Source organism: Pogona vitticeps, chromosome 1, assembly GCF_051106095.1.
Source record: "Pogona vitticeps strain Pit_001003342236 chromosome 1, PviZW2.1, whole genome shotgun sequence".
In the NCBI taxonomy this organism is placed as follows: domain Eukaryota; kingdom Metazoa; phylum Chordata; class Lepidosauria; order Squamata; family Agamidae; genus Pogona; species Pogona vitticeps.
In genome coordinates, this window is record NC_135783.1 from 108,868,977 (window position 1) to 108,896,151 (window position 27,175).

At 37.9% G+C, this 27,175-nt stretch overlaps 1 protein-coding gene across 1 annotated transcript in view; it reads right to left on the reverse strand.

The window, feature by feature from the left end:
* ZNF292 (zinc finger protein 292) overlaps window positions 1–27,175 on the reverse strand; it is a 49,566-nt gene that overhangs the window by 8,576 nt on the left and 13,815 nt on the right. The window contains exons 4-7 of the mRNA XM_020791520.3: window positions 25,614–25,749; window positions 11,723–11,925; window positions 6,439–6,575; window positions 3,088–3,229 (exon numbers count right to left, since the gene is read on the reverse strand). Of these exons, the coding sequence (XP_020647179.3) occupies window positions 3,088–3,229; window positions 6,439–6,575; window positions 11,723–11,925; window positions 25,614–25,749 (618 nt within the window). The remainder of the gene's footprint in view (window positions 1–3,087; window positions 3,230–6,438; window positions 6,576–11,722; window positions 11,926–25,613; window positions 25,750–27,175) is intronic.

Genomic DNA, 27,175 nt, shown 5'->3' on the forward strand with positions numbered 1-27,175 from the left:
TCCAAATTATACCAGCTATCAAGAGATAAATAAGCACAGTCTCCTTAGTACTTCTTCTTTAGAATTCTGCTCAACTGTTAACACATTTTTTTCTGAAGTGGCTCTTGCTTCATGTTTCTCTCTCCTACAGACAGATGATGGTATAACATGTTTTATCATGCTAGGATGTCAGTCAGAAACAGTACTACATTTTTCAATAAGTGGTCTTCTAGTTTTACCAGTGTAAAAAAGAATTATATCCAAACCTCAATTTTAGAAATGTCTATCAAGTATAAATAACAGCACACTTTCTTTCTTGCCTTTTACAAATCCAACATTGTTGTACCCTAGCAGTCTATGGTTGTTGAAGACAGGACTTTACCAGATGTTGTTTTAATCTTACTGGGTCAACATACACAACAAAGAGCCTCGTGGCGCAGTGGTTAAAACGCTTTACTGCAGCTAAAACTGTTCTCACGACCTGGGGTTCAAATCCCAGGTAGCCGGCTCAAGGTTGACTCAGCCTTCTATCTTTCCGAGGTCGGTAAAATGAGTACCCAGCTTGCTGGGGGGGCAATGTGTAGCCTGTATAATTAAATTGTAAACCGCCCGGAGAGTGCTTGTAGCGCTATGGGGCGGTATATAAGTCCAAAAAAACAAAACAAAACAAAACACCATTGTCCTCATGTTACAATGATCAAGGATTTTTGCAGCCTACACCTTAAACACAATTTTCAGTCACAACAGAATTTTCAAAATCAGAATTTTCAAAATCCTAAGAGTCAACCCTGGTATCCTGTTACTATCTTTTGTTTACATCCCTCAAGATTATTCGCCACAGACTGCCTGATGTGTTTTAACTGTTTTGAATTGTTTTAAGGTAGTGATCTTTTAAAATTAATATTAACATATTAATATTATATCTTACTGAAATCCTGTTGCTTAGCATAGTAGGTCACAAATCAAGTAGGGCCAATAAATGAAAGGAACTTATGGAGCTGAATTATCAAATCCCCACCTGATTCAATAGGTATACTCTAGATGCAAACTATTACACCAAGCAACAGCAAGCATTTTTAGTTGCACTGCTTTTTCAAAATCATTCTGTTAGCTGCCAGGTATACCTGCAAAAGCAGAATAGAAATGGAATAGAATGAATAAAATCTTGTCACAATCAGATGCAATTTGTGTAACATGGTTGCTTTGGCAGCAGTTCAAATGACTTAGACATGTTCTCTTTTTTATGCCTGATTCTTGCATCCCTACATTACAGATATTTAGAGATCCTATCTACAGCTTTTGTTTGTACTTTAATTTTGACTTAACTGTTTCGGCTCATTTTTCCTGTTAAATTGTTCCAGGAGGCAGTGGAAGACAGGAGGGCCTGGTGTGTTCTAGTCCATGGGGTCACGAAGAGTCGGACACCACTTAACAACTAAACAACAACAACAACTGGTGGCTGATTTACTGGTACTCTGACTTATTTTGTGGGATAGCATTTGGATTTAACCTATTCCTGTTTCTTTCTAAATAACTTGTAATCTACTTTTTAGCCCTCTGGGTTGGAAAGCAACCCAGAAATAGGAAAAAGTAACTCTCTAATCAATATGACATTGAAATATTTCTTCAATTAATCAAGATCCACATTCAACACAAGCCAAAGTAATACTTTTATTTTTTAACAGTGATGAAGCTAAAACCAGGTGGTCCCCTGGATTAGTGAAAGGAAACTGAGAGCTCACTCCCATATTTGGATTCATCTTTCTGTTCTTGAGATTTCCAGCAAAAGCTTGACCACTTGGACATCTTTGGCAATCAAATAAATTGTGGAAAGTACAAAACACTATGCTACTTACTGCTCTATGTGGATAATGACAAAAATTCTATCCAGGCAGAAGCTCAGAAATCAAGGGCTATGTAGGAATGGAATGGTAATTCCAACTAGAGCAGATTCACTGCATGACCCATTGTTAAGTCAACATGAACACTGGTACTTATGTGAGACATTATTTTTGTATCATAGTAGGAGGACATGCTGAAAACCTGTTGCCCCCTTTCACTTTGACAGACAAGAATGTAGAATCAAATTTATCCAGAGTGCCTTCTATACTGGAGGGACAGCCCTGGTTCCGTCACTCTCCTTTCCAAACTCCTACCATGTTTTCCCAAAAATAAGACAGGGTCTTATATTGATTTTTGCTCCAAAAACACATTAGGGTTTATTTTCAGGGGATGTTTTATTTTTCTCATGTACAACACTCTACATTTATTCAAATAGAGTCATGTAATCTTCTTTTGCTTGTTGCACAATGGTGGAGGGCAGTGTTTCACTTAACTGGGGCTTATTTTTGGGGTAGGGCTTATATTATGAGCATCCTCGCTGAAAGGGCTGGAGCACTTCCCTTATGAGGAAAGGCTACAGTGTTTGGGGCTCTTTAGTCTAGAGAAAAGGCACCTGTGGGGGGGACATAATTGAGATATATAAAATTATGCAGGGGATGGATAAAGTGGGTAGAGGGAAGCTCTTTTCTCTCTCATGCAATACCAGAACCAGGGGACATCCACTCAAATTGAGTGTTGGGAGAGTGAGAACAAACAAAAGAGAATATTTCTTTACCCAGCGTGTTGTTAGTATGTGAAACTCCTTGCCACAGGACGTGGGGATGACGTCTGACCAAGATGCCTTTAAAAGGGGATTGGACAGATTTCTGGAGGAAAAGTCCATTGCAGGTTACAAGCCATGATGGGGATGTACAATCTCCAGGCTTAAAAGGAAGGTACTTCAAAATGCCAGATGCAAGAGGGTGGGGGGTAACAGGAGACACGTATCTAGTTGTCTCGTGTGCTCCCAGAGGCATCTGGTAGGGCCACTGTGAGATACAAGAAGCTGGACTAGATGGGTCCTTGGCCTGATCCAGAAGGGCTCTTCTTATGTTCCCATAGTTCTTTAGCTAGACCAATGCCATTGAGTGCGGAAGACATTCTTCTACTACATGAAAAGAACATTGTAGGTACCAACATTATTTTTAATGACTTAATGATTTGATCTCATTCAATTTTTTGCTTAGTCATACCATCATGAAAAACAATCAACTTGTCCATCCTTACCTCTGAGTTTATTACTTTAATTAGGAAGAAAATGTGATACACTGTCTTTGTTAAGACAGACAGCTGACGACATCTTTCGAGATATGTTTGTACAGAAGGCTCCACTCTTTGCTGTAGTTTACTCCAGAAGAGTGTCAATTCCCTGAAAGCACAGTTTTACATAGTTAAACATCCACACTAAAACACTATAATTAGTATAATTAATCAAATCAATTTTCAATAATTAAGGAGAGAGCAGGAAGAGATACTAATATACATTTTATTATCATATTCTATGTATTACTGTTCTCTTGAGAGTTCTGTACTTCTCTTCTTAGTAAGGCGTTACAACAGAAAAAAAAATTAAAAAAAAATAAACATACTGTAGCCAGACAGTTTACATGTAAACACCTAAACCAATGGGGAAAAAATCCTTTTGCTTAGTGTATTAATTTGCACCAGAGCAGGCTCACTGGATCAGTGGGGATTTTGCGAGTTAATTCTTTCATAAATTCAATTAATTCAAATAGGCCTACTCTAATTACAACTTCCTACTCTAAAGTTGCAATTAGAGTAAGTCTATTTGAATCAATGGGCCTACTAGAATGTGACTTACTACACAAAGCAACAGGATTTCAGCCATTAACATGGAATATAGTTCTGTTTAAATAAAAGAACTGTTTGACTCAATTGTGTTACGAAGAATGAACATGAAAGCAGGTCATAATCTTTTCATATCTGTTACAAAAATGGGAGGACAGTAATTCACCTTTGTTGAAAGACTGGCAAAAGAATGGATGATGGTTTCAGTGCCTTTGAAACTAGGGCCTATTAGCTTTGTCCTAGGTGAGAGTTGGCCAAGAAGAGTTATTAGGTAAGAGTTGCCTGATAACTGGGATCTTTCTGCCAAATGTGTATTACCAATATGAGATTGAATTTCCAAGGCCATGAAATACTCGTTCCTGGTATCAAAAACTCATTAGAAAATAACTGAGAAAAGGGGAGGGAGCAAAAAAACACACAACCTCCCTCTGAATGTTTTTGGGCAAAATGGAACCTGATTGATGCAATGCATCAAAGTCTGGAAAGTGGATGATGGGTATAAATATGGCATGGGGCAGTGATGGTGAACCTATGGCACGCGTGCCATGGCTGGCACGTGGAGCCCTTTCTGCCGGCATGCAAGCCATAATTCGCCAGATCGCTACTCTCTCCCCTGTGCAGCCAAACATGAGAAGGCGGCTGCAGCCACAGTGCTGGCGCTTCAGCAGGTGGATTCGGAGCAGCTGGCGCTGGCAGCGGATCTGGAGTGGGGTTTTGAGGCACCTCCGTGCCTGGGATTCCCCCTTCCGCCACCACTTCTGGTTCTGCCGCCGCCACTTCTGCCATGGTGGCACACCGCCCGCTTTTTTCCCCAGTTTGGGCACGCGAACCCAAAAAGGTTTGCCACCACTGGATGGGGTATAAGCTTAGTTCAGCCTAGTTTTTCTGAGGAAAATCCTATGTTCACATCCTGTCCTGCACATACTCTGGGAACATGAAGTTTTGTTTCTATGTTAGTAGCTCAAGACAGTTATCTCCCCCCCCCCCTTGTGTGAGAACTGTTCTGGAATTGACTAGGCTTCAACCCTTTTTGAAAGCATTCTTGCTTCACAAACTTTTTGACTACTTTTGAACTTTTGGAACTATTTTTTAGAAATTGCTTGTAACTTTCTATTTTTTGCAAAATAATAAAAATTTTATAGTAGTTTTGTCACCCTGGGAAGACGAGGGTTTCTGGTAATAAGGGCGCTACCTCACGCCCTGACTAGATCCTGTATATTTTGTGTGTATGTTGGAATTCCTAACTGGCAGGGTTGGCATGCTAGTAAAAGCATGCTTGTGATTTTAGTAACTCCCTGGAGCACTGAGGGGTCAAGTGTGACTCAGAGTGTTCGGAGAGGGTATGGGGAACGACGATTTCCCCCAGCCAACAGCACATTGACCCTCCAGAAATTTACTCACACCAGGAAAGTCTGCCCAATGTGGCTAAGTGGTTTATGAGGGCCCCTCTGTCCAGGCCATAATCTCGACAATCTTAAAACCTTCAACACATTAAAATTAAATCCAACAAACAAATTATCATTCTTGAAACTTACATTTAAAGTTGTATTTTATTAGCAAGTACCAATATTGAATATACTAACAATTCCAAGGCTAACCAATTTATTCTAGATACTGTGGTTAAAACAAGCATGACAGTAGGTCTCCCTTATCCATGGGATCAGTATCCATTGATTCACTTATCCACGGTCTGAAAATATTAAAAACATTTTTTAAAATCCAGAAAAAATATTTTCATATTACCAGAACCAGTCATTACAGAGAGCCAGATATCATGCTGTGAATACCTGTTAGTGAAGAATACATAGAATGGTCTCTTACACCTTCTACTAGCCAGTTCTGGTAATGTATATGAAAATAATTTTTTTCTGGTTTTTTCCTTCCTATTACCATACTCTCTCTCTCTCTCTCTCTCTCATTTGCTATTAGCCATGGTTTTCAGTATCCATGGCGAGTTTGAAACCAATCCCCAGTGGATATGGGCTCCTACTGTACAAATATTACGAAGTGAGGCAATATCTCAGCATCAGCTATGCCACACTATTGGTTTCTTGCTCAAAGAAGTTGTCTCCTGATCATTAAAACCGATACGTCTATGGCAGAGGTCCCCAAACTTCTTCACCCCGCAGACCGGCTGGGGAAGGTGGGGCACCCCTTGTGCTCGTGCGCATGTGTGAATGAGCGCACACGTGCAAACAGTGGCACGGCGCTTGTGTGGGCACGCTCGCATGCATGCGCAAACAGCAGTGCTGTGCTTGTATGGGCGCTCGTGCGCATATGCAAATGGCAGTGAAGCACTGACATGGGTGCGCTGTAGCACATGCACAAATCAGCTGTGCGGAGTTGAGTGCATGTGGGGGGGATGAGAAGTCTGTCTCCATGGCCTGGTCCGGTTCAGGCCGCGGACTGGCACCGGGCCACGGACCGGGGGTTGGGGACCACTGGTCTATGGAATTATCCTGGCACAAATGTGATCTCACACTGAATAGCTGAGAAAGATGTCTTACTAGGCCCACAGCATTACAAATCTACTAAAATGAACTCTATCTGATCAATTTTTCAAATGTTTCATGATCAGCTTCCTACTATCACATTTATTTTTAAAGGCAGAATTGTTTTTGCTGTCATCTCTTATACTTTGGTCAGTGAATCAGACATTAATTTTAAGTATTGACAAAAGTATTTTCTTTGTTCAATGACTGTTTGTACATTTACCATATCCTAGACACACTGGCTATAAGGCTGAAAATGAAAGTAATTCCAACCTACCATGCACAATACATCTCTCCTTGCTGGAGTTGCCGAGATAAAAATGCTGCACATAAAATTAGAGCACTCTTTTCATCACCTTCTGATTCTAGATTACAAATCATTTCTAAAGCATCTTTGCAGTCTATGTCTGCAATCTGAAGGGAGAGAAAATGTATGACAAAAATTGAATATATAAATTGTTTTCAGGTAAAAGATACCTTAATAACAACTTCTGAATGCTTTGATATTCTAGGTAAACACCAGGTTTATTTTTCAGAAGTGAAATTAAAAAAAGAAATCCTTATTTGATGCATCTTCTATTTTGTATCTCATGAAACTTAAAGTATTGTAACAGAATAAAGCATAAATCTAAATATATGTTTTATACTAGATAAAGTTTAGGAAGATTTGAACAAGTTAATCCTATATTTAAACCAATCAGAAGGAAGCATTTCAAGAACAAGTAGGGAACGGATGGACTTTATGTAAAATGCAGAAAAATGGAACTGTAAATAACTCATAAATTAAGAGCTCAGGACTGGTACATTAGTAGAAACTTGTGGGTTTATTCCTCCTTTGACTTCTGTTTGAAAATTCCTTTCCTTTTAACATCATACAATGGGCATTCCATCTGTTCAAGATGTTGATGCGAAACAAATCTAGCTTTAAACCAAGGCTTGAAGGTAGTTTAAATTTGGGTTTAAAGGTAACTGAGCTTGGCACCAAGATATGAAAGCAGAGCAAGGTTAATTCTAAAAAGGAGAGCAGGCAGAAATGTTTAAGGCATTCTCTTTCACCACCAGTGGTGAAAAGACTAGGAAACATTACAGCTGCACCCAGCCACACAGAGCATGAGACTACATCTCTTCTCTCAGAACCATAAAGACGATGTATCCATTCACAAACTACTGCTATGGCTGAAAATCTGTTGCTAAGCATAGGAAGCTGCAACTCAAGTACAGAAGTGCCTTGACTTACGAATGCCCCGATGTACAAACATTTCAACTTATGAACAGCTCCATTAGCAAGATTTTGCTTTGATATGCGAATGGAGCTTTGACTTACGAACAAAAAAGATCACGGTGGAAAGCAGGAAATGGACTTTGGACTGCCTGGTACTGTAATTTTTAAATGTAAAAATTGGTTTAAAAGGTGCTTGGTTTGGTTTAAAGCTGCTTGGTTTTAAAGGCGTCCACTCCCTCTCTCCTTTCCTGCCCTTTTTTTAAACCTAAGTCATCTTAGGTTAAAAAATTTTCTCCCCCTAGTGGTAGAGGATATATTCACCGGTTTTGCATTAGTTGCTATGGGAACTAATGCTTCGACTTACAAATGGCGCCTCTACATACAAACAAAAACAGCCAGAACGGATTAATCGGTTTTCAATGCATTCCTATGGGAAATGCTGATTTGACTTACGAACGTTTTGACATATGAACATCTTCTGGGATGGAATAAGTTCGTAAGTCAAGGTACCACTGTAATCAATAAACAGAATTAATGGAAATTTTGGAGTTGCTGAGTCAGAAAATCCACAGATTCAACGGGCCTATTCTAATTGCAACTTACTACACTAAGCAACATGATTTCAGCCTATGTATCACAGGTCTCTGGTAAGGCGAACAATGTGAAACACTCACCCCCATAAGGGTCCAAATGCAACTCCCAGCACCTCACACCCACATTTTACATCCCCCCATGAGTATTTGCTGAAAAAGCCCACTTACTTCCTCTACCAGGCATTTGGGAGGTATTCTGACACGTTTTGACAGCCCCCAGTGGTTGTGGCAGTTTTTCATTTTTTAAAAAATTGCCACTTGAGAGTGCAAGGGGGCTTTTCCAGTTTTTTAAAAAATATTATTGTTGCATAAAATGGGAGGTGCACTTTTCCAGTCTCCTGGAATCAGCATGTGTAACCCTTAGAGGCTACCCCCCACTTCTGAAAAGGATAAGATATGGAGAGGAAGGCCCATGTATGATGCCTTAGATTTCTGGAAGAATGGTGAACTATAAATAAAACAATACAACAGCAACAACAAAAATCTGACTATGCACACACATTCCTACTCCTACTGAAGATTCCTGGAGGGTCAGAATCTGTGACAGAGGTGATCCAGAACGGTTGCTCAAACCTTTGCAAAGATCTTTGGCTGTCACCCCCAATTTGTTGTCACAGTTCGAAAGACAAGAGGCTATTTAAAACCTGGGAAACTGCTGCGTTTAACTTAACTCTAATTTGCAACCCTGAAACTTACTTAGTCTTACTCCTCAGCAAACATACATAGAATTAAGTTGTGTCTTCTACAATCAGTGGGAATATGTCCCCCTGGCTGCTAAAGATGACTTTAGTAGGCTAGAAAAGGAGAGGGAAGTCCAAATTAGTTGCATTTCTTACTAGAGGTTCACGCCAGTTCATACATGCGGCACCACAGGTATCAGATGTTCCCTTCACTTGCCTCCCCGGCTGGATCCCCCACTCACCAGCTGGCATGTGATCCTCTCCTCCTCCTCTTTGGCTGTTCAACCAGTTTCCAGCAGGAGCACAGGCTTCCCTGGCCCACCTCCTTGGCTGATCGCCCACTCAGACAAGAAGGCAGGACAGGCAAACTCGTGATCCTGCTGGGGACTGGTAGAACAGCTGAAGAGGAGGAGGAGAGAAGCATGCTCCAACTGGTGAATGGGTCACTGGCTGGGAAGGTGGTGGAATGGAACACACAGCACCACAGATGCCATGCATACGAACTGGCACAAATTTCTGAATTGAGGTTCGTGCCCTCTCTCTATGCTCTCAGTAAAACATTGACACAATCTTAAAAGGAATAAGACCTGAAACGTATTTCCAACCATATTAGCTTGAGCCAACGGGAATTATGAACAACAAAGTAATGTTGTATCTACTGGAAGTTTTCAAGGAAGAAAATACAAATTGTATTCAGGACTACATTTGAAATTCTAGGTCAGGGGTCTCAAATATGCAGCCCGGGGGCCATTTGCGGCCCGCTGGACGATAGTTTGTGACCCCCCGTCTTGTCTGCCCCCGAAGCGCCCACGTGTCCTCTGCTGTCAAGAGTAAAAAAAAGCCTCGCCTCGCTCACCAGCTATCTCCCGAGGCAGCGCCTCTTGCACCCTCCATCTTGAACTGCAGCCTGCCAGCCAGCCCGCCTGTCTCCCAGCTAAGGAAACTCCTGGGCGGCTTCCTCAGGCTCTTGCTCCACTTGACGGAAAATCTGATGCAGCCCAGCCTCACCCAGACTCTACCTCCAGCGGCCCCCAGGTAAATTGAGTTTGAGACCCCTGTTCTAGGTCAACCATTCAACTTACTCCACCTATTTTTACTGGTTTTGGTTTCTAAGGTTATACTGTGTGCAACACTTTGTGACTATTAAAAACTTCTGCATACCAGTTTTGTTCAGAAGACAGTTCTCAACCTGAACAAAAATTGCCTCAGTCCTGCATTTACTTAAGAGCTAAACATGAAAATTGAGCTCTCCACCCACACAATGTAGTTGTGAGGATAACAGAAAAAAGAGAGACCTACCAGCAGCTTTTTGAAAACTGGAAGATGCTTTGCAATTTAATAATAATTTGTTGTAAGACTGTTCAACTCATGACCAGTACTCTGTCAGGTCTATGCAATTTTAGCCTACAAATGGAGACTATTTATTAAATTCTCTTTCACACAAAATTACATCAATCTCACCATATGTAAAATTAAATGGCTCAGTTGGAACCTCCCTATTGTCCTATGTTTTAAAATGTATCATTTTCCCCTCTTATTTTTATGTAGATGGACTCCACGATTCCACACTGGTAGTAATAAGGTCCACACATAAATATGGTAACTTCAATGCCTTAATTACACCATATTGAAGGATATCAGTAGCTCCAAAAATGAAGAGTGACAACCGCTTCTCTACTTGGAATATGAGTGGCATAAATGAAAGATAGTTTTAAGTCTGGCTTTCTCTATCTGATAGCTACATCTTCAGAACTCTTTTGCTGACTTTGTAAATTGATAGTTTCCAAATCAGTAAAACATTCCAACTAAGCAGCATCTCCAACTATGGTGGGCCTCCAGATATTTTGGACATCAACTCCCATCAACCCCAGTCAGCAATACTCAGGGTCAGGAATTCATAGAACTGAAACTTGAAATATCTGGAGACACAGATTCAGGAAATGATGAACTAAATAATTTTTTAAAATTTATCTTCCAAAATTCAAACAAGGTTATCAGGGTTTTTGCTCTCATTACTTCTAAGGAAAATCTTAACAAATACCCATGACTTAACAACACAGAGAGAAATCAGTGAGTACTCAATTATCCCAAGTCTTAAAAGTGCTTCCCTGAAAACCCATATCCCAAAACAATTACTCAAAACCATGCAATTCTCCTAAGAACTTTCTATGCTTACTTGTTCTAATTTTTTGCCCAGAGCTCATGGACGATCACAGGTACTTTACATTAACAGTAGCCTCCTATATCATGGATGGGCAGACTTCAGGCTTGCACGATCTACTTTGATTTTTACTAGAACCCCGAGATCCACCAACTGGAGCCTGGTGCAAAAGACATACACTTAGAATAAAAGAATTCTGAGCCTAGGAATTTGTTCTGAGTATCCAAAGTGAATGGAGTTTATACAGTCTTGCCACAAAAATCCACTCCTGGTATACTCCGAACCTTCTTCAATTCAGCAGCATAATTTAGGGCATGGGGGAGAGGATGGGTGGCATTTTTATGTTGCTGCTATGGAATAGCAGAACTAAGCAGAAATCCTTGCTGGTCTAAATTAGATAATCTAGAAAACTACCAGTAAATCTGAATGTACCTTTGGTCTACTTCTGTCCCACAGCAGTCTTAGAGTAGGATCCTCTTTGGTCAAATCAATCACACAACAACCATAGTGTGATTGATTCTTCTTTCATGATGCTGACACAATGAGGCACTCAGGAAAAATTACAACAGAACTTCTTGTTCTATTGTATTTCAGGTATTCCTAAAATAAATCTCCAATTGTGCAAGGCCAATGTTGTGCAAATGAGAGAGCCTGTATAACTAACTATGTTAAGAGAATTTTAAGCTCTGCTGGTGCCCCACAGGACCACAGCCTTATCCTTCTATCTAACATTGTTCAGTGATTCAAGAATCAGTGATTCACTAATCAGGAACTAATTTGTACGTTGTTTTATTTCACACACCCTGCTTAATCAAAGTTTCCTAAAAGTCTTCCCTCAACAACAACAACAAAACCCTTTACAACATTAATGGATTGAAAAATTATGTCACATAACACATACTCACCTCCTGCATTAGCTTTTCATTTGGTGACCCAGAACAAAGACAGACTAAATAGGTTTGCTTAAAATTCCCTTTGCTGCTGATTTCTGGATGGTCAGAGCAGAGTTTTGCTAGGGATGTTGCTTGAGCTAATTGCTTTGATTTCATCAAGTGCTTAATGCGCATATCCAGTAGCACAGGGCCTTCAGACTCTAAGAATTCATTTACTGAAAGACAGATAATGAAGCATAGTGTTATTTCCCCATGCAATAGGCATAACATTAATCTATGTAACAGTATTTATTAGCAAAATTAAACATAGTAACTATCCAAACAATTCTAAGATTCATTTTGAATCCATCTACGGTTCTCTCATTTTATTCAATAAGATAATATTAAACTACAGATAGTCTAATAAGTGAAATAGCATAGATAAGACTACAATCAACCTATTTCAAATATTCAAATATGTAGTCTTATCAGTTTCAGCCAACATTCCCTCTAAGCAGTGCAACGCTGCATCACTGCCATGCAGTCAAGCCAGTGTTGCCACCCATTTGCTTCCAGTCATGGCTGGAACCCTGTTTGTTCAGAAAATTAAAGGGAAACTTTCAGCCTAGCAAAAAGGATGAAAACAGAGATGTATAGTACCTTAAAGACTAACAGATTTATTGCCGAGTATTTACGCACCCAGTCCTTGGGAAGTCTACTACCAATGTTAATAATATCATCATTTTTCGTACTCTATTTCACTCTGATCCAACCAAAAAGCATATGTGGTGTATACATAAGAAAGTTAATGTTATATTTCCTACTGCTGAGGAAACAGATAGTAACCTATGACAGCTCATGATAAATTAAATCTATTAGTTTTCAAAGTGGCAGAAAACTCTTATTTAACTATTTCGATGTTTTTAACAAAACAGCAAAAGCTTTAGGTCTTCACTACCATCACATATGTCATTGATTCTCCAACAGAAACAGGAAATGCCCCCTGGGGATGTGAATAAATCCTAAACTGGAAACAAGACTGAGAATTTAATTTTAAATGTTTTTATCAGTTTAAATAATTTTTGTAATACATATTATCAGGTTGGCCCCCTCCCTTTTCAGGCAGGCTTTTAACAATCATGACTGAGTACCTGAATGCCATTTTTTTTACTTAAGTTTTTAATGTGTTACCTGTCTTAATAATTCAATGCATAACTGAACAATCAGTTTTATAATTTAATTGTTTTAGATGTATAAAAATGTATTTTTTATTCTTTTTTTAAAATACTGAGTTATTATTATAATAATAATAATAATAATAATAATAATAATAATAAAGATTTTTTAAAAAACCCTACTTTTCAAGAAACAGTTCTTTAAGAAAAACGTTGTGCTTATTTTTAATTTAAAATGATTATACATTCATTTCTAATTTTATTATAAATAGATTTTTTGTTGCAATAGTTGGCTGATGGTTAAGCAAGAGATAGGAAGGCATGGCGTTTTCTCAAAAATAAAAAAGCTATGTGTTCAGGAACTGATCAATGTAGTTCTAGCATTCGCAGACAACTGTTAAAACTACAAGACCTGGCAGAACAAAATAAAGCTAATACTGTACAGTGGGGTCTTGACTTGAGAACTTAATCCGTATTGGAAGGCAGTTCTCAAGTCAAAAAGTTCTCAAGTCAAATCTGCATTTCCCATAGGAATGCATTGAAAACCATTTGATCCGTATCTGCTCTTTTCCGTCCATAGAAACTAATGGGAAGCTGCTATTCCGCCTTTGACCACTAGAGGGGGATATTTTGTTTCTTTTTTTTCTTAGGTCAAGAAAGGTTCAGGGAAGGCAGGGAAAATACAGTCCAGGCAGTACCAGGCAGTCTGAAGACTCCCAATCCACTCTCTAAACGCTGGGAGGAGTGAGGAAGCAGACAGGCACCCTTTTCACTGGCCAACAGTTAACTGAAAGTTCAAAATTTGCACTTTCCCTGCCTCCCACGTGGTTTTTTTTTCAGTTCTTAACTCAAATCTAAGTATGTAAGTCAAGTCAATATTTTCCTATGAGAGTGGTTCTTAAGTCAAAATGTTCTTAACTCGAGCCGTTCTTAAGTCAAGACCCCACTGTACTACTCTACACAGGAGAGATGGGCTAGGGTAAATATTCTTATCAATCACTTTGTAGAGGAAAACAAAATAAATGTGTAAACGTTTTAAATATGAAACCAAGCTGGGCAATACAGTTCATTATTTCTTAGAGGAGGAAAAATATATTAAATAAGTTCTTACTATATGCTAGTTAGGCATTTGTTACATTAATCCCCTAAAACAACATGAAAATAGTGAAGAATCTCTTTAGATATAATTTCACCCATTTCAGTCATCTCTCAGCATAGAAATCAAGATTAACTAGTCCGCCTTCATTTCTCAAAGAAAAAAGATGCAACGTAACAATGGGAAAGGAAGAGCACAAATCTGAAGCCTACCCCTATTCCCTTTTCAGAGACAACCTTTTAAAAGGCCCTTAGTTATAGCAACTATTTTGGAAGGTGCATGGAAAATAAGAAAGCACAATTACCAATAGCATAAATAAAAAGAGAATAAATTGACTACACTCCAAACGTATTATTTGTTTTGGATACTGTTATGACCAAACATTAGGTACAGCCATACTTTCAAAGAAATAAATGACCGAAACAGGGTGGATAAAAATCAATGATTTTTTTAAAAATGAACTTAATTTAAATACTTTTTTTCAAAATTTAAATAATAAAAAAAATCTGATTTTTAAAATTTAAATCGTGATTTAAATAAAATCCATCATGGACAGAAAAACTGAAGACTTCAACTATCAGATGTAAAATTTACTCTAAAAATCCATCAACCTATGGATTTGAGTCAGAAGTGCAAGAGAATATGTGAACATAAAGACTGGCTATCTAATGGCAGCCAGTAAATTTTACTGGAAAGTAATCTCCATAGATTATTGGGTAGACACACAAAAAAGTCCCTTCCCTAAAATTAAGGGATACTGGAACCTTTCCCAAACAATGCCCTTTAGCATACTGTTTTATTTATACCTATGTAACTGAATGACTCCCCTTTATGATTCAAAGAATAGGAAAAGTGCTAGGCTAAAGCACACCGCTGCTGCAGGGACAACAGCCACTGAATCCTCTGTCAATAATACCTGTATAAAATTATTGACAGAATCCTCTGTCAATAATACCTGTATAAAATCCATTGACTCAATGGGTCTAACTCCAGGCTATGGGATTCAGGCTATACTGAGCACCCAAAGAAATGTTAGGTTACAAACAGAAAACCCACATTTAACCTTATTGCAAGTGCTTATATAATCAGGTGAATGTCATACTATCTAATAGCAGAATATAGAAGAAAAGAAACATAATCATAGATATAGGTCTTTAAGCAAAGGGAAAATAAGAAATTGGAGAAGAATCCAGATGATTATATACAAAAATAAATTAAAATCAATGCCACTGCAAGCTTCGTCCCAACTGGCTGGATTAAGTAGTTTTATAATAAGAAAACAGATACCCCTGCAGGCAATTTAATCACTTGGATTACTTTTCAGAGAGGAAAGTGGTGAAATGGGATGAAAGGGGCAGATTCTTATTCTCAATACTAATGCCACAAAAAGACATTCACTATGTGATTCATGAAGGCCTATCCCATCTGAAATCACAAATTATATTATTATTTATAAATATGGTTTCTTGAAGAACGTAATTATTTCCACAACTAATATATCAATCAATACTAATACTGACTACATGGCAGCATTATGGAGCAAGTCATACGATATTTCTAACCCAGTAACAAAGGAGTATAATAGTATCTCCAACAGTCAGAAAGATGATTATATTAGTCTAAAATCTATTTTAGATGGCTGTTTTTGAAACCATGAAGATGAAAATGCTGATTTAGTTTATGCCATAATTGAATAATTGTTACCAGTCAAGTGTTAAAAACCATATAAATACAGTGGTGTCTTGCTTAATGATGCTAATTGGTTCAAAAAAATCGCTGTTAAGCGATTTCATCACTAAGCGAAACACGGTTTCCCATAGAAATGCACTGAAAACCGGATAATCCATTCCAATGGGAACGGATTGCCACCCTTAAGCGAAAATCGCTATAGGAAACATCGCTAAGCAAAACACGGTTCCCCAATTGAAATGCATTGAAACCTATTCAATGCATCTCAATGGGGGGAAAATTACAACAAATTTAAAAAGAGTCGGAACAAAGTCAAATTAGTTTAACAAAGGGTTTATTAAGTGCACTTATGATTTCAAGCATTCTAAACATTTTAAACATTTTTAAACATTTAAAAAACAGCCAACATGAGGCTGTCAAAACCATTGTTAAGCGAAACAGGGGGACCCAAACTGTCATCGCTATGCGAAACATGGTCTCAAACATCGCTATGCGAAAATCGCTCATAGGAACCATCTTTAAACAGAGCGCAAGATTGCTCCGAAAAAGTCATCGCTAAGCGATTTCATCGTTAAACGAAGCAATCGCTAAGCGAGGCACCACTATATGTATTTTGTGATAGAACAGCTTGGCCACTGCTTGTATTTATTACTAGAAATCTGGCACAAAATGCATCTCAAATACATAAAGTATAAGAACTACTACATTAATTCCTGAATTTTTACTTCAACTGCAGAACACCTTACCTTTTACTATACAGTACAATATTCTTCTAAGTTACAGAACACAAAATCACCTTCCTTTGCAGCCAGCAATTGTTTTACAATTTACAATTTTAAATGGTATTGCATTAAAATAGTTCAAGTTTTTCTTCCACATCTGAAATGTGAACAGGGAGTTAGCTGCAATCTTTCATTAGGCAGCAATCTGTCAAAATACTTAGTACAAAATGGCCTTGCACCACCAAGTCAAACAAATATACCTAAGTTGAAATAATTATTGAAACTGTTCTTGGGATATGGATCACAACCTTTGAAAAATAAAACACACTGGCCTTAACTTAGAAGAATATTGTACTGTATAGTAAAAGGTAAGGTGTTCTGCAGTTGAAGTAAAAATTCAGTAATCCTTAATCACAGAATCAAAGAACTGGAAGTAACCTCAATGTTCATCTAATCTAACCACTACCAATTCAGAAGTATCCCTGACAGATGGCCAGCCAAGCTCTGTTAGCAATCTTCAATGAAGGAGAGATCACTACCTTCCAAGGAAGTCAATCCTACTGCTGATCAGCTCTTAACGTCAGGAAGTTATTTCCCCACATTTAGCCAAAAACCTCCTTTCCTGTCATTTGAACCATTGGTTCAGACCTAACCCTCTAAAAACACAAGAAATGTTTTTTTGCCATGTGAAAACTCCAATATTTGAAGGTAGCTAGGATAGCACTTTTGAATCTTATCTAAGCTAAACATAACCCAACTCCCTCAACCATTTCTTACATAGTACTGTCCTCTGAAGATGCCAGCCACAGAGACTGGCGAAACGTTAGGAAGAATAACCTTCAGAACACGGCCAAAGAGCCAGAAAAACCCACAACAACCATTTCTTACATAGTTGGGTTCTGAGGCATTTTATTGTCTTGGCTGTTCTCTTCTGGACAAGTTCCAGAGTGCTGTTATACTTCTTAAACTATGTTGCCTGATACTGGAGCCAGTACTTTATGGCTCATGTAAGCAACCTAAACCAAAGTACATATTGTTATCCTTGTAAAAAGACTAAATAAGGCACATGTCCTATCAATTCAACAGTTTAAAAGTACTGAAACATTCAGAGTTGGCATATTGGCAAATCCCTAGAAACTATTGGAAACCTCAGAGACTGCAATGAGTTTTAAAAAGAGGAAAATTCTAAACCAAGACAGATATAATCTACTAAAGGTCAGTGAAGGTGTCATAACAGTGGATTGATCCTTGCCATTAGATAACAACAGATCTCAAAAGTCTTAATGAAGTTTACAAGCTTGCAACATAAAAGATGGAAAGAGTTCACACCAAAAGGACACAGTTTTGATATCAGTGGTGATGTTAACAATGATTTAAAAGTATTGGCTGATGCCTCAAAATTATGGGTCTATCAGATTTGATAGAGGGATTTTTAAATTATTAGCAAGAACTTCCTTTGGTTTTCTTGGATTTTACTTTCTCCACCTGGCCATGTGGAAGAGCTGATCTGAGGATAATGGGAAGTAAGAAACAAGTAAATGCTATGAGCAGAATATAGGCTGTAATGAACCAGCTGCATCAGAGATTATGATTCTGTTTGGCTGGGCTGATTATTCAGAAATGCCTACATATGTTTCCTTGTTTCTTTGTGCCCAGAAATATGTCTCTAATTTTCTACCTTGCTGTAGTTTTTGCTTGAATTTGTTGCATTCTTTTAAGAATAAAGTTTAGTTCATTCTTAGAAATAATTCAGCCAGTCCATCATCTGCTTGACTCATATACCAGAGAGTTCCCCAATTAAGGAAGGAGGAAACAAGCCACCAGGCCTTGAGTCTTTGGTTGTTTTTTCCCTTTCATTTATTGTCCTTCCAGGATCCAGGGAAGGGGACAGACCTTGCAAGAGAATTCCTCTCATCTGTTGTTAAGGAAAGGCTCTGTTCATCTTGGATAGATGAAGAGAGTGCTGGTGGTAGCGGCAGCTAATAATCTAAAGTGAGTTACCAATAAGCACATCCATAGAAGCTGCCAGGGGAACAAGCTTTACAGAAGGCTAATGCAACTTCAGGAACCCTAACATCTGAAGCTCCAAGTAGACCATTTGTATGAGGTTGATCCAGTGTGTTCTGCATCATATAAACTCTCTGAAACATTTTCAAGAGCTGTCTTATGAACAGTACACTATATCTGTCAAATCAGCGAAGGTACTGAAATCATGAATAATAGTTACCAAACCCCCCAAATAGGTTACAACTCCACCACCACTGTCATGTACTAGATATATACAGTGGTGCCTCGCTTAGCGATTGCTTCGTTTAATGAAGAATTCACTTAACGATGTATTTCTTGGAGGAATTTTCCTCATCGTTTAACGATGTTCTCTATGGGGGATTTTCACTTAACGATGTCTGTTTTCGCTCATTTTTAAGTGTCTTAAAATGTTTGAAACCTGTTTAAATGCTTGGAATCGGTAGTGCACCTTGTGAAACATGTGCAAACTTATTTTGGCTCTGTTCTGAGTCTTCGTTAATTTTTGGTGATTTTTTGTTTTTCCCCTTTAAATGCATTGAACTGTCTGTTCAATGGATTTAAATGGGGAAAACAAAAAATCACCAAAAATTAACGAAGACTCAGAACAGAGCCAAAATAAGTTTGCACATGTTTCACAAGGTGCACTACCGAATCCAAGCATTTAAAACAAGTTTCAAACATTTTAAGACACTTAAAAATGAGCAAAAACGGAGATCGGAAAGCCATTCAAAAGCATTGCAGCCGGCTGCAATGCTTTTGAATGGCTTTCCGTTGGGGGAAACATCGTTTCACTTAGCGATGTTTCCTATGGCGATTTTCGCTTAAGGACGGTAATCCGTTTCCATTGGAACGGATTAACCGGTTTTCAATGCATTCCTATGGGAAATGGTGTTTCACTTAACGATGTTTTCCCATAGCGATGGGTTTTTTGGAACCAATTAACATCGTTAAGCAAGGCACCACTGTAATTGCAAAAGATCAAAAAAAGGGCAGGAAAGGTTTTGTGCGGATTTTTTTTTTTTGATTCTTAAGTCGAGGCTCCATTCTCAAGTCGAAGCAACTTTTTGCAAACCGAGCCGTTCTTAACTCGAATTGTTCTTATGTAGGGACGTTCTCAAGTCAAGGTACCACTGTATACCTTATTCCCTAGTTACAGCTGTTTGCATTTCCCCAATTGATGAATGGGGGAGGGTCCCAAATTTTCAGAAACTCACAAACATTTAAGGGTGTAGATTGAAGTGGATGTCAATCTGTATGCCCTCATTAAAATATGAACTCAAGGGGTTAGTGACAGTAGTGCAAATAGTTGAAAAAAAATGTCACATGTTTATGAGCAGGAAAAATCCACTTGTCTGTAACGAGTGAAAAAAACGCTGCTTGACGAGCCACAGCTCCCTCCCTCCTTACCCTCTGCCCATCTCTCTCTCTCTGATCCTGCAGTCCTCCCCTCCCCCTCCCATTGCAAAAGGAAAACTGCCCTCTTCTCACGAGAAGAGAGTTCGAGTAGCACATAGATATATAGCTCTGCAGGAGAATGTAAAGTAGTCCAATGCTGGAGAATATGGAGATTCCCTGCTCCCAATTTCAACTGAACGAGGAAACATCCTGGGTGGGAGGGAACCATGGCTCCTTAAAAGTCCAGGCCCTTTTGCTTTCAGTTGTATTTTTCCTGGAGACATTCAAAATAAGTAAAACAGGGAACACAAAGCTTCCAAAATTACTCTGTCCTAAGTAGAAATGCCTGGTGAATCCTGTCAATTGTTTGCTCATGTGTGAGGGGTAAAGAAATGGCACCAAAATCTGTTTAATTTTTTTCAAAAACAATCTACTATGTCAAGATTGGAGAACAATGGAAACTGTACGGTACAAGGTGCTCCGCAATTACCATGTGTTTCTAGTGCTGGGTCTACAGTTGAGAGTCAAAAAAGTGGAAAAAGAAAATTTTTGTTAAAGTGGAAGGAGGAGTTTAAATGGCTTATGGCCAACAGGTCTTGCGGAGCTTGTTGATAAACTTAAGTGGAAGTGCTAGAAGACTATACCAATAATAAACAGTGTAAGGAGTGTATACTTTACATTGCACAAAGTGTGAAAGAACATGTTTGTTTATGTGTTACTAGATGGTTCCACTGATAGATCTGACATGGAGGAATGTATCATTTATGTTAGGTATATAAATGCTAGTGGTTTCAAGGAATCATATTTAGCTATTGCTCCCTTAGCAAATAGCACTGCTTCAGGCTACCTAGACACCATAGACAAGGAACTCCAAAGAGTGAACTTGGATTGGAGACATGGAAAATGTTTAGTTGGCCTGGCAACTGTTGTAGCACCTTCAACCATAGTGGGTGTTAATGGTTTGGCAACTAAAATTACTAATTGTGCAAATCATATCACAACTGTTCATTGTGTTGCACACTAACTTCAGTTAAGTGTACTAAAGTCACCTAAAGGAGTATCATATATTGATGAAATTGACAATTGCCTAATTTCTGTGTACAAATTCTACAACAGGTCCAGTAAAAAGCAAAAGCAGTTGCCAGAAACAGTAGACGCTCTGTCAACAACACTGCTGAAATTGCAGAAATTGCATACAGTACGTTGGATAGTCAGCAAAGTGGGGACCATCAAAGCTGTCATTCAAGACTGGAGATCTCTTCTGACACACCTTGAAAATGTGAGCTGTGGGAAGCAGAGCAACAGCAACAAAGCTAAAGGCATTCTGAAGACCCTTAAGAAGTACAAATTCTTAAGAACCTTGCATTTTCTCCATTATTTTTGTTGCCTTTGAAAAAACTTTCTTTGATTTTTCAGAAGCCTGATCTGCTAATAAATCAAGCGCAGATTCATATCAAGAAAACAATAGCCAGTCTTGAAGAACTGAAAAAAAAACCTCCAGGACCTATAGAGAATGTATTTATAAATAATACTTCAGTGTACTGGGATGTACAATGGAATCCAGCTTTATGAAATTACAAATGGACAAAAATGTTCGAATGTGATAGAAGAGAAATTATTGAGATGGGAATGGCTGACATAAAGATGCTCTTTTTGAACACTGCTACAGATGGCATATTAACATCTATGTCAATATTTGATACTTTCACATGGCCAGAAACGTCCTTGGAAAGTTTTGGTAAAAAGGAAGTAATCATACTTGTATCTCATTACAAAGACTCTCTGCAACACAAGGGCAAAGACGACATAATTCAGAAATCCCTGGATGAATGGTATGAATTCAAAATATGTGCAAAAGGTCTGTCATCAGTGGATTTACTGTGAAAGGCAATGAACCACCATGGGGGTAGGTTTCCTGTTCTTCTGAAGCTCCATAAAACTGCCTCTGTTCTACCAGTTTTTACAGTTAGCTGTGAAAGGGGTTTCAGCCAGATGAATCTGATCAAAAATAAATTCAGATCATGTTTAGAGACTGAAAGCTTATATGACTTTATGATGCCAAATCTAAATGGATCACCATTACCACAGTTTAACCCTACTAAAGCCATCAATAAATGGTACTTCCGTGCTAAAACTGCCAGGCATGTTCAAGGACACAAGTGTAACATCTCTGATAGCAGTGCATTTTCTACTAAGAAGACATAGGTGAATACTGTGTACGTGATGCAATTTATTTTGGGTTCATATGCATTGTTATGTAGAAATAAAAGTGAACAAGTGCCTAGTTTAAATTTGTTAACATAAATTGCAAGGCTATAGTCCGGTCATGCTGACTAGTGAAATTTTTGACTGATTGGTGAGACATTCTAACATTTTTCAAGCCCTATTTTAAAGCTCTATATTAAACCAAAAACAAATTAATATTTTCAAGTAGTATTTTTAATCTAAACAACTACAAGCAGTTTTGCTATAATCTCCTCAAAATTAATAGTGGATTATTTAGCTCTGTTCACAGAAGACTCTTCAGTCTAGCAGATAGTTCTTATAATGGAAACTGATGAAGTAATTTACTTGATCACCTATTTCCTCTGCAGCTGCCTGTACCTCGCAACTGCTGGAGGGGGGGGATTTTGTTGCTTCAAAAGGCTATAGTGCACAAATGTTTAGGAGAAAGAAGGAATTGTTAAGCCTTGAAATTTTGAGCTAATTTCTAACTTGGTTAGTAGGGATATATGGTCCTTATTATAAATTACTGTACTCTAGAGGAAAAATTTATTTCTGAATTTTAATGATTACCTAGCACTAGAATGCATTATCTAATTTGTGCAGTGACAGAATACCACTTTGTTTTTGCCTTTGTTTCATGATCTTTAAAAATGGCTTTTTCATAACTATCAAATGCAAAGATCTTTAAATGCTGATACCATACTGACCCAAAACAACAAAGATCCTTCGTATAACTTAAAAGATTAATATGTTGCTTTGTGTGCAGCTTTTTTAATACTGTTGAAATGGTAGTGGACAGTTACAATTCTTCACATCTAAGAGATGTGGCAAATGTCACCTATTTACTTTGGTACCAAAAAGGCAGAACAAGGGGAGGGGGAAGCCAGCAGAATAGAAACTGATGTTTTGATATAAAAATCCTAATTAAAACAGAGTAAAAGATTACTTTATATCGACTCCAGTTGCATAAATTTAGGAAAATAGAAGCTAAGACCAACATCCTAACAGGTATGTCCCATGATTAGGAATTATTGCTTATAATTTGCACTCCAAACACCCACACTTCATCTTTTAGGCCTATAACCAGATGGAGAAGGCAGAGTCTCTGTTCAGGACCAATAAGGGTATCATACCTTGTGCTGATGTAGTACTGCATTATCTGAGTCTCACCAGCTTTGTGAAGTTTGATTCAGTATGTGGCAGTCTTAACCCTAGTCTAAAACCAGATTTGTTTTTGATAACTGAATATTGAATTAGCTGAACTACAGAAAGGTAAGAACAACATGAATAGGGAAGTATCTACAAAATCCAATTACAGTAATTTGACTGCATAAACTAATATAACTGTATTATTAATAGACGAAGACAGATATTATTTCCTCCCAAGAAACAGACAGAAGTCTTCATCAAAATCTAGGAAGCAACTGTCTCGTTAGCTAGAAGTAGTTCATTTTTATATATTTCTAAATATGTGCTCTTTACTGTTAAAAACAAAATCCTGAATAATTCAATTATTTACTTTCAATATCTAATTAAAAGCAATCACAATCTTGAATGATCCAGTAAATAATTGCATTTGTTATTTTTTAGCCTTGCTCTTCCACCCACAGTCCCCAATAATCCTTTAAATCACAATGTTTATCATTTGAGGTAGTTTGTCTTACACTGACAAAGGAACATTCTAAGCTATCACTGAAATAAGATACAGGAAGACCTTGAGATTTTTTAAATGTGTATTTCCAACTCATGAATGGGAACGACACCATATTAAAATTATTAACATTAAAGTTTTAATGTCAAGGTTTATTTTCCTCCTGTAAAAACACAGTGTGACTGGCCCCTACCCAGACATCACTTTTTAAAATAACCTTCCTTTGAAGGGCTCGACTCCCACCATTAACCATACTAGACCAAGCAGTTAAAGAATGAAAAATGATATTCTCTTTATTACAAAGTAACAACTTCTAGGGAAACAAATTTCAACAGGAGCTTTTCTTCAGTTATAGCCGAACTGCCCCAAAACAACCTCCTTCTTCAGTTACATTCTTTCTTCTCCTTCTATTTCGGCTCGCCAGGCCCCTCCTCCTTCAGGCTCAGCCTGGCCACCTGCACCCTCCAGCCAATCACCTTATTTCCTCTGTTACAATGCAGAGTGGCCAGGGTCCCATCATACATCGCAATTTCCATTATCATTTAAAAATAAATGTTAAAGCACTATAACTAGCCTTTAATAGTCTAAGACTGGGAAAGCTGGGTTTAATCTCGTCTAGAACAACTAAACTGTCTTTTAAAGTAAAAATAAGTCCTCAAACAATTGTCTTCACCTTTGGGAATTCTTTCGTTTCCTCTACATTTTCTTCCTTTTTAATGTATTTTTAATTGGGTTTATTTACAGCTGTAATATATTTCTATTCTGTTCATACAAAAAAGCACCACAAAGAGCCACATATTGTTAGCAACGTCTTGGTCAATACAGCCAGAATCTTATCTGTCAGTTACACCAGGATAAATCCAATTTGTCACTCGTATCCTTTGTCACACACCAATTCATACAACTTTTCTGTCATGAAGGAGACAAGCGGTGACTTGCTAACTAGCAGCAATTTGCTACTGCAGCTACAAGAGAATTCTAGCCATTAAATCTCTGATTACTTCTGAGGAAGTAATATACTTCTGTGCTTCATAAAGGCATTATTTGCATATATGTAATAGTTTGACAGCTGGAGAGATTTCATGCAAAGAGTACCCACACGATTCATACTAAGGAAGTCTTAAGTTACTGAACATTAGTAAAGCCTCTAAGACCCTGAAAATGTCAATGGGACCTTTTCTGTATTCTTTCATTAATTCCTCAAACTGCTAAATATTAAATGTAGATTTTGCCTTGCTGCTTTTAAAAACTGGTATTTTTTTATTTTTTATTTATTTTATTTATTTATTGGATTTTTACCCCGCCCCTCTAGACCATGTTAATTAAATGGTGCAGGAGGGCTCTGTTGGCAAATCTCTGTTCCTTGGATTTTCCAAAACAAACAATTCACTCTCTTCTTCCAGAAAAAGAAGATGACAAACAGGTGCCACAAGAACAGCCTTGGCCCCTGCATTTTGACTTCTCTGGGCTTTATGTGAGGGCATGAATGCACATGCATACAGTATGACTACACCCTCAAAATGGAAAAGCAAGATTTCATACAATTATATATTTTTATGCAAAAACCCCATATTTATTGAACAAAATTAAACGAAAGCCTCCAGGGAATGCGAGTAAATTGGATTCTTTTTTCATTACACACACTATCTCATTATGAATCCCATGATAAGAGAACATGGGAAAAATGATGAAAATCTCAATGTACTCAGTTGGAACATGGGGTCAACATAAACTGATTAATATGTAACGTTTACTTACATTGCACTGATACAATAGATACAGGCATGACAGATTGACTGAAAGCAACATCAAAAAATAATACTACGTTAACATCTGAAAAGCATGGGATATTTACTGATAATCCAACCTAAAACTCAGTCAAATTCTCCCTTGGGAGGATTCCTAAGAATTCTTACTTTCCTTATGAGAATAAAAACCATACCCTTATGCTGATCCACTGATTCTTGGGAAAGAATACTGCGAAGAATTGGATTCTTCCATGTCCCGTTATCTTGGCCAAGAAGAAATAAAAAACTTAACTGGCAGCTTCCATTTTGCATCAACTTTTTGTGTACCATCTGGAAAAGAATATGAAAACATTCTAGCAAATATGTTTATGATAATTTGCATAATATCACACCGAAACAAAGTGTGCACTTTTTGACACGTGGATCTGATACAGGTTAAAAATTAATTAATTTAACCAGATATTTGGAATTATTTAGTGGTGTTGAAATGCTACTGGGTGTCATTAGAGTACTAGAAGCTGACAGTCTGGCATTCACAGATATCTAAAAGCTTGTCTTATTACTGACTTTATTTGTTTCTTTTATCTTAATAATAATCTGACAATATGGCTAAACCACCCTGATTGATTATCTATAGTGACTTACAAGACTACTTGAGTAGGAATGTAAATATTTGCACATTAGTGATTTAAAAAAATGTTTTCTATTATCACCGTATTTAAATTATATTAAGATTGGTAAAAAAAATGCAGACTGTATGATTATAATTTGTCCAAACATAGCAAAAGTCAATGTTGGTTCAAAATACAAAACATCTTATCTCTTCCTGGGGGTGCTTCACATGTTAATCACCTTCTTTTCTTTGATGCGTAGCTGTATCAGAAAAATTTACTGGAACACAAATACAACCCTATTCTAGAACTAGTATTCTAGCTATGGCATAGGTGAGCAACATACAGTTCTAAAGATACTGTTAGATTACAACATCCATCAACCCAAGCCAATGTACCCAATAATAAGGAATGCTGGGAGGTGCTAGCCACATCAGAAAGCTGCAATTTGCACATCCCTGAGCTATAGAATGATAGTATTCAAAGAAAGGAATGAAATAGGGATGTTTCTCAACCAAAACTGGCTGAATAAAAGTGCAAAGGAATTAGGACAGGAAAAGTGTAAGCAGAAACAGAGAAATCAGAAGTAACGGCTATTAAGCTGAGCCAAAATGTGTACACGTAGGACTAAAACATTTATCATCTGTTTTAGAATTTACTTAACAAGGCTAAGATTTCATCAAAAGCAATCTATCACTATTACAGATTCTTTCTAGACATGTTCTGACACTACCGCTAGGGAATCTCCAGCATACATCAGTCATACAAATACAGAGGAACTACCACACAACAGAAAACACTGCACATTTAAGGACAAGGTTTCATATACAGTGGTGCCTCGCATAACGAGCGCACCGTTTAATGACGAATCCGGACAGCGATCTATTTTTTGCGATTGCTAATGCGATCGCATTGCGATGTTTTGAATGGGAAAACATCGCATTGCGATGTTTTTAGAACAGCTGATCGGCGGTTCCAAAATGGCCGCCGGGTGCCCAAAATGGCCGCCGTAAGCATTTTCGCATGGTTTCCTCGCTTACCGAGGCGGCGAAAATGGTGGCGCTATGGAGGATCTTTGCTGAATTGTGAGTTTTCGCCCCAAAGGAACACATTAAACAAAGTTTAATGCGTTCCTATGGGGTTTT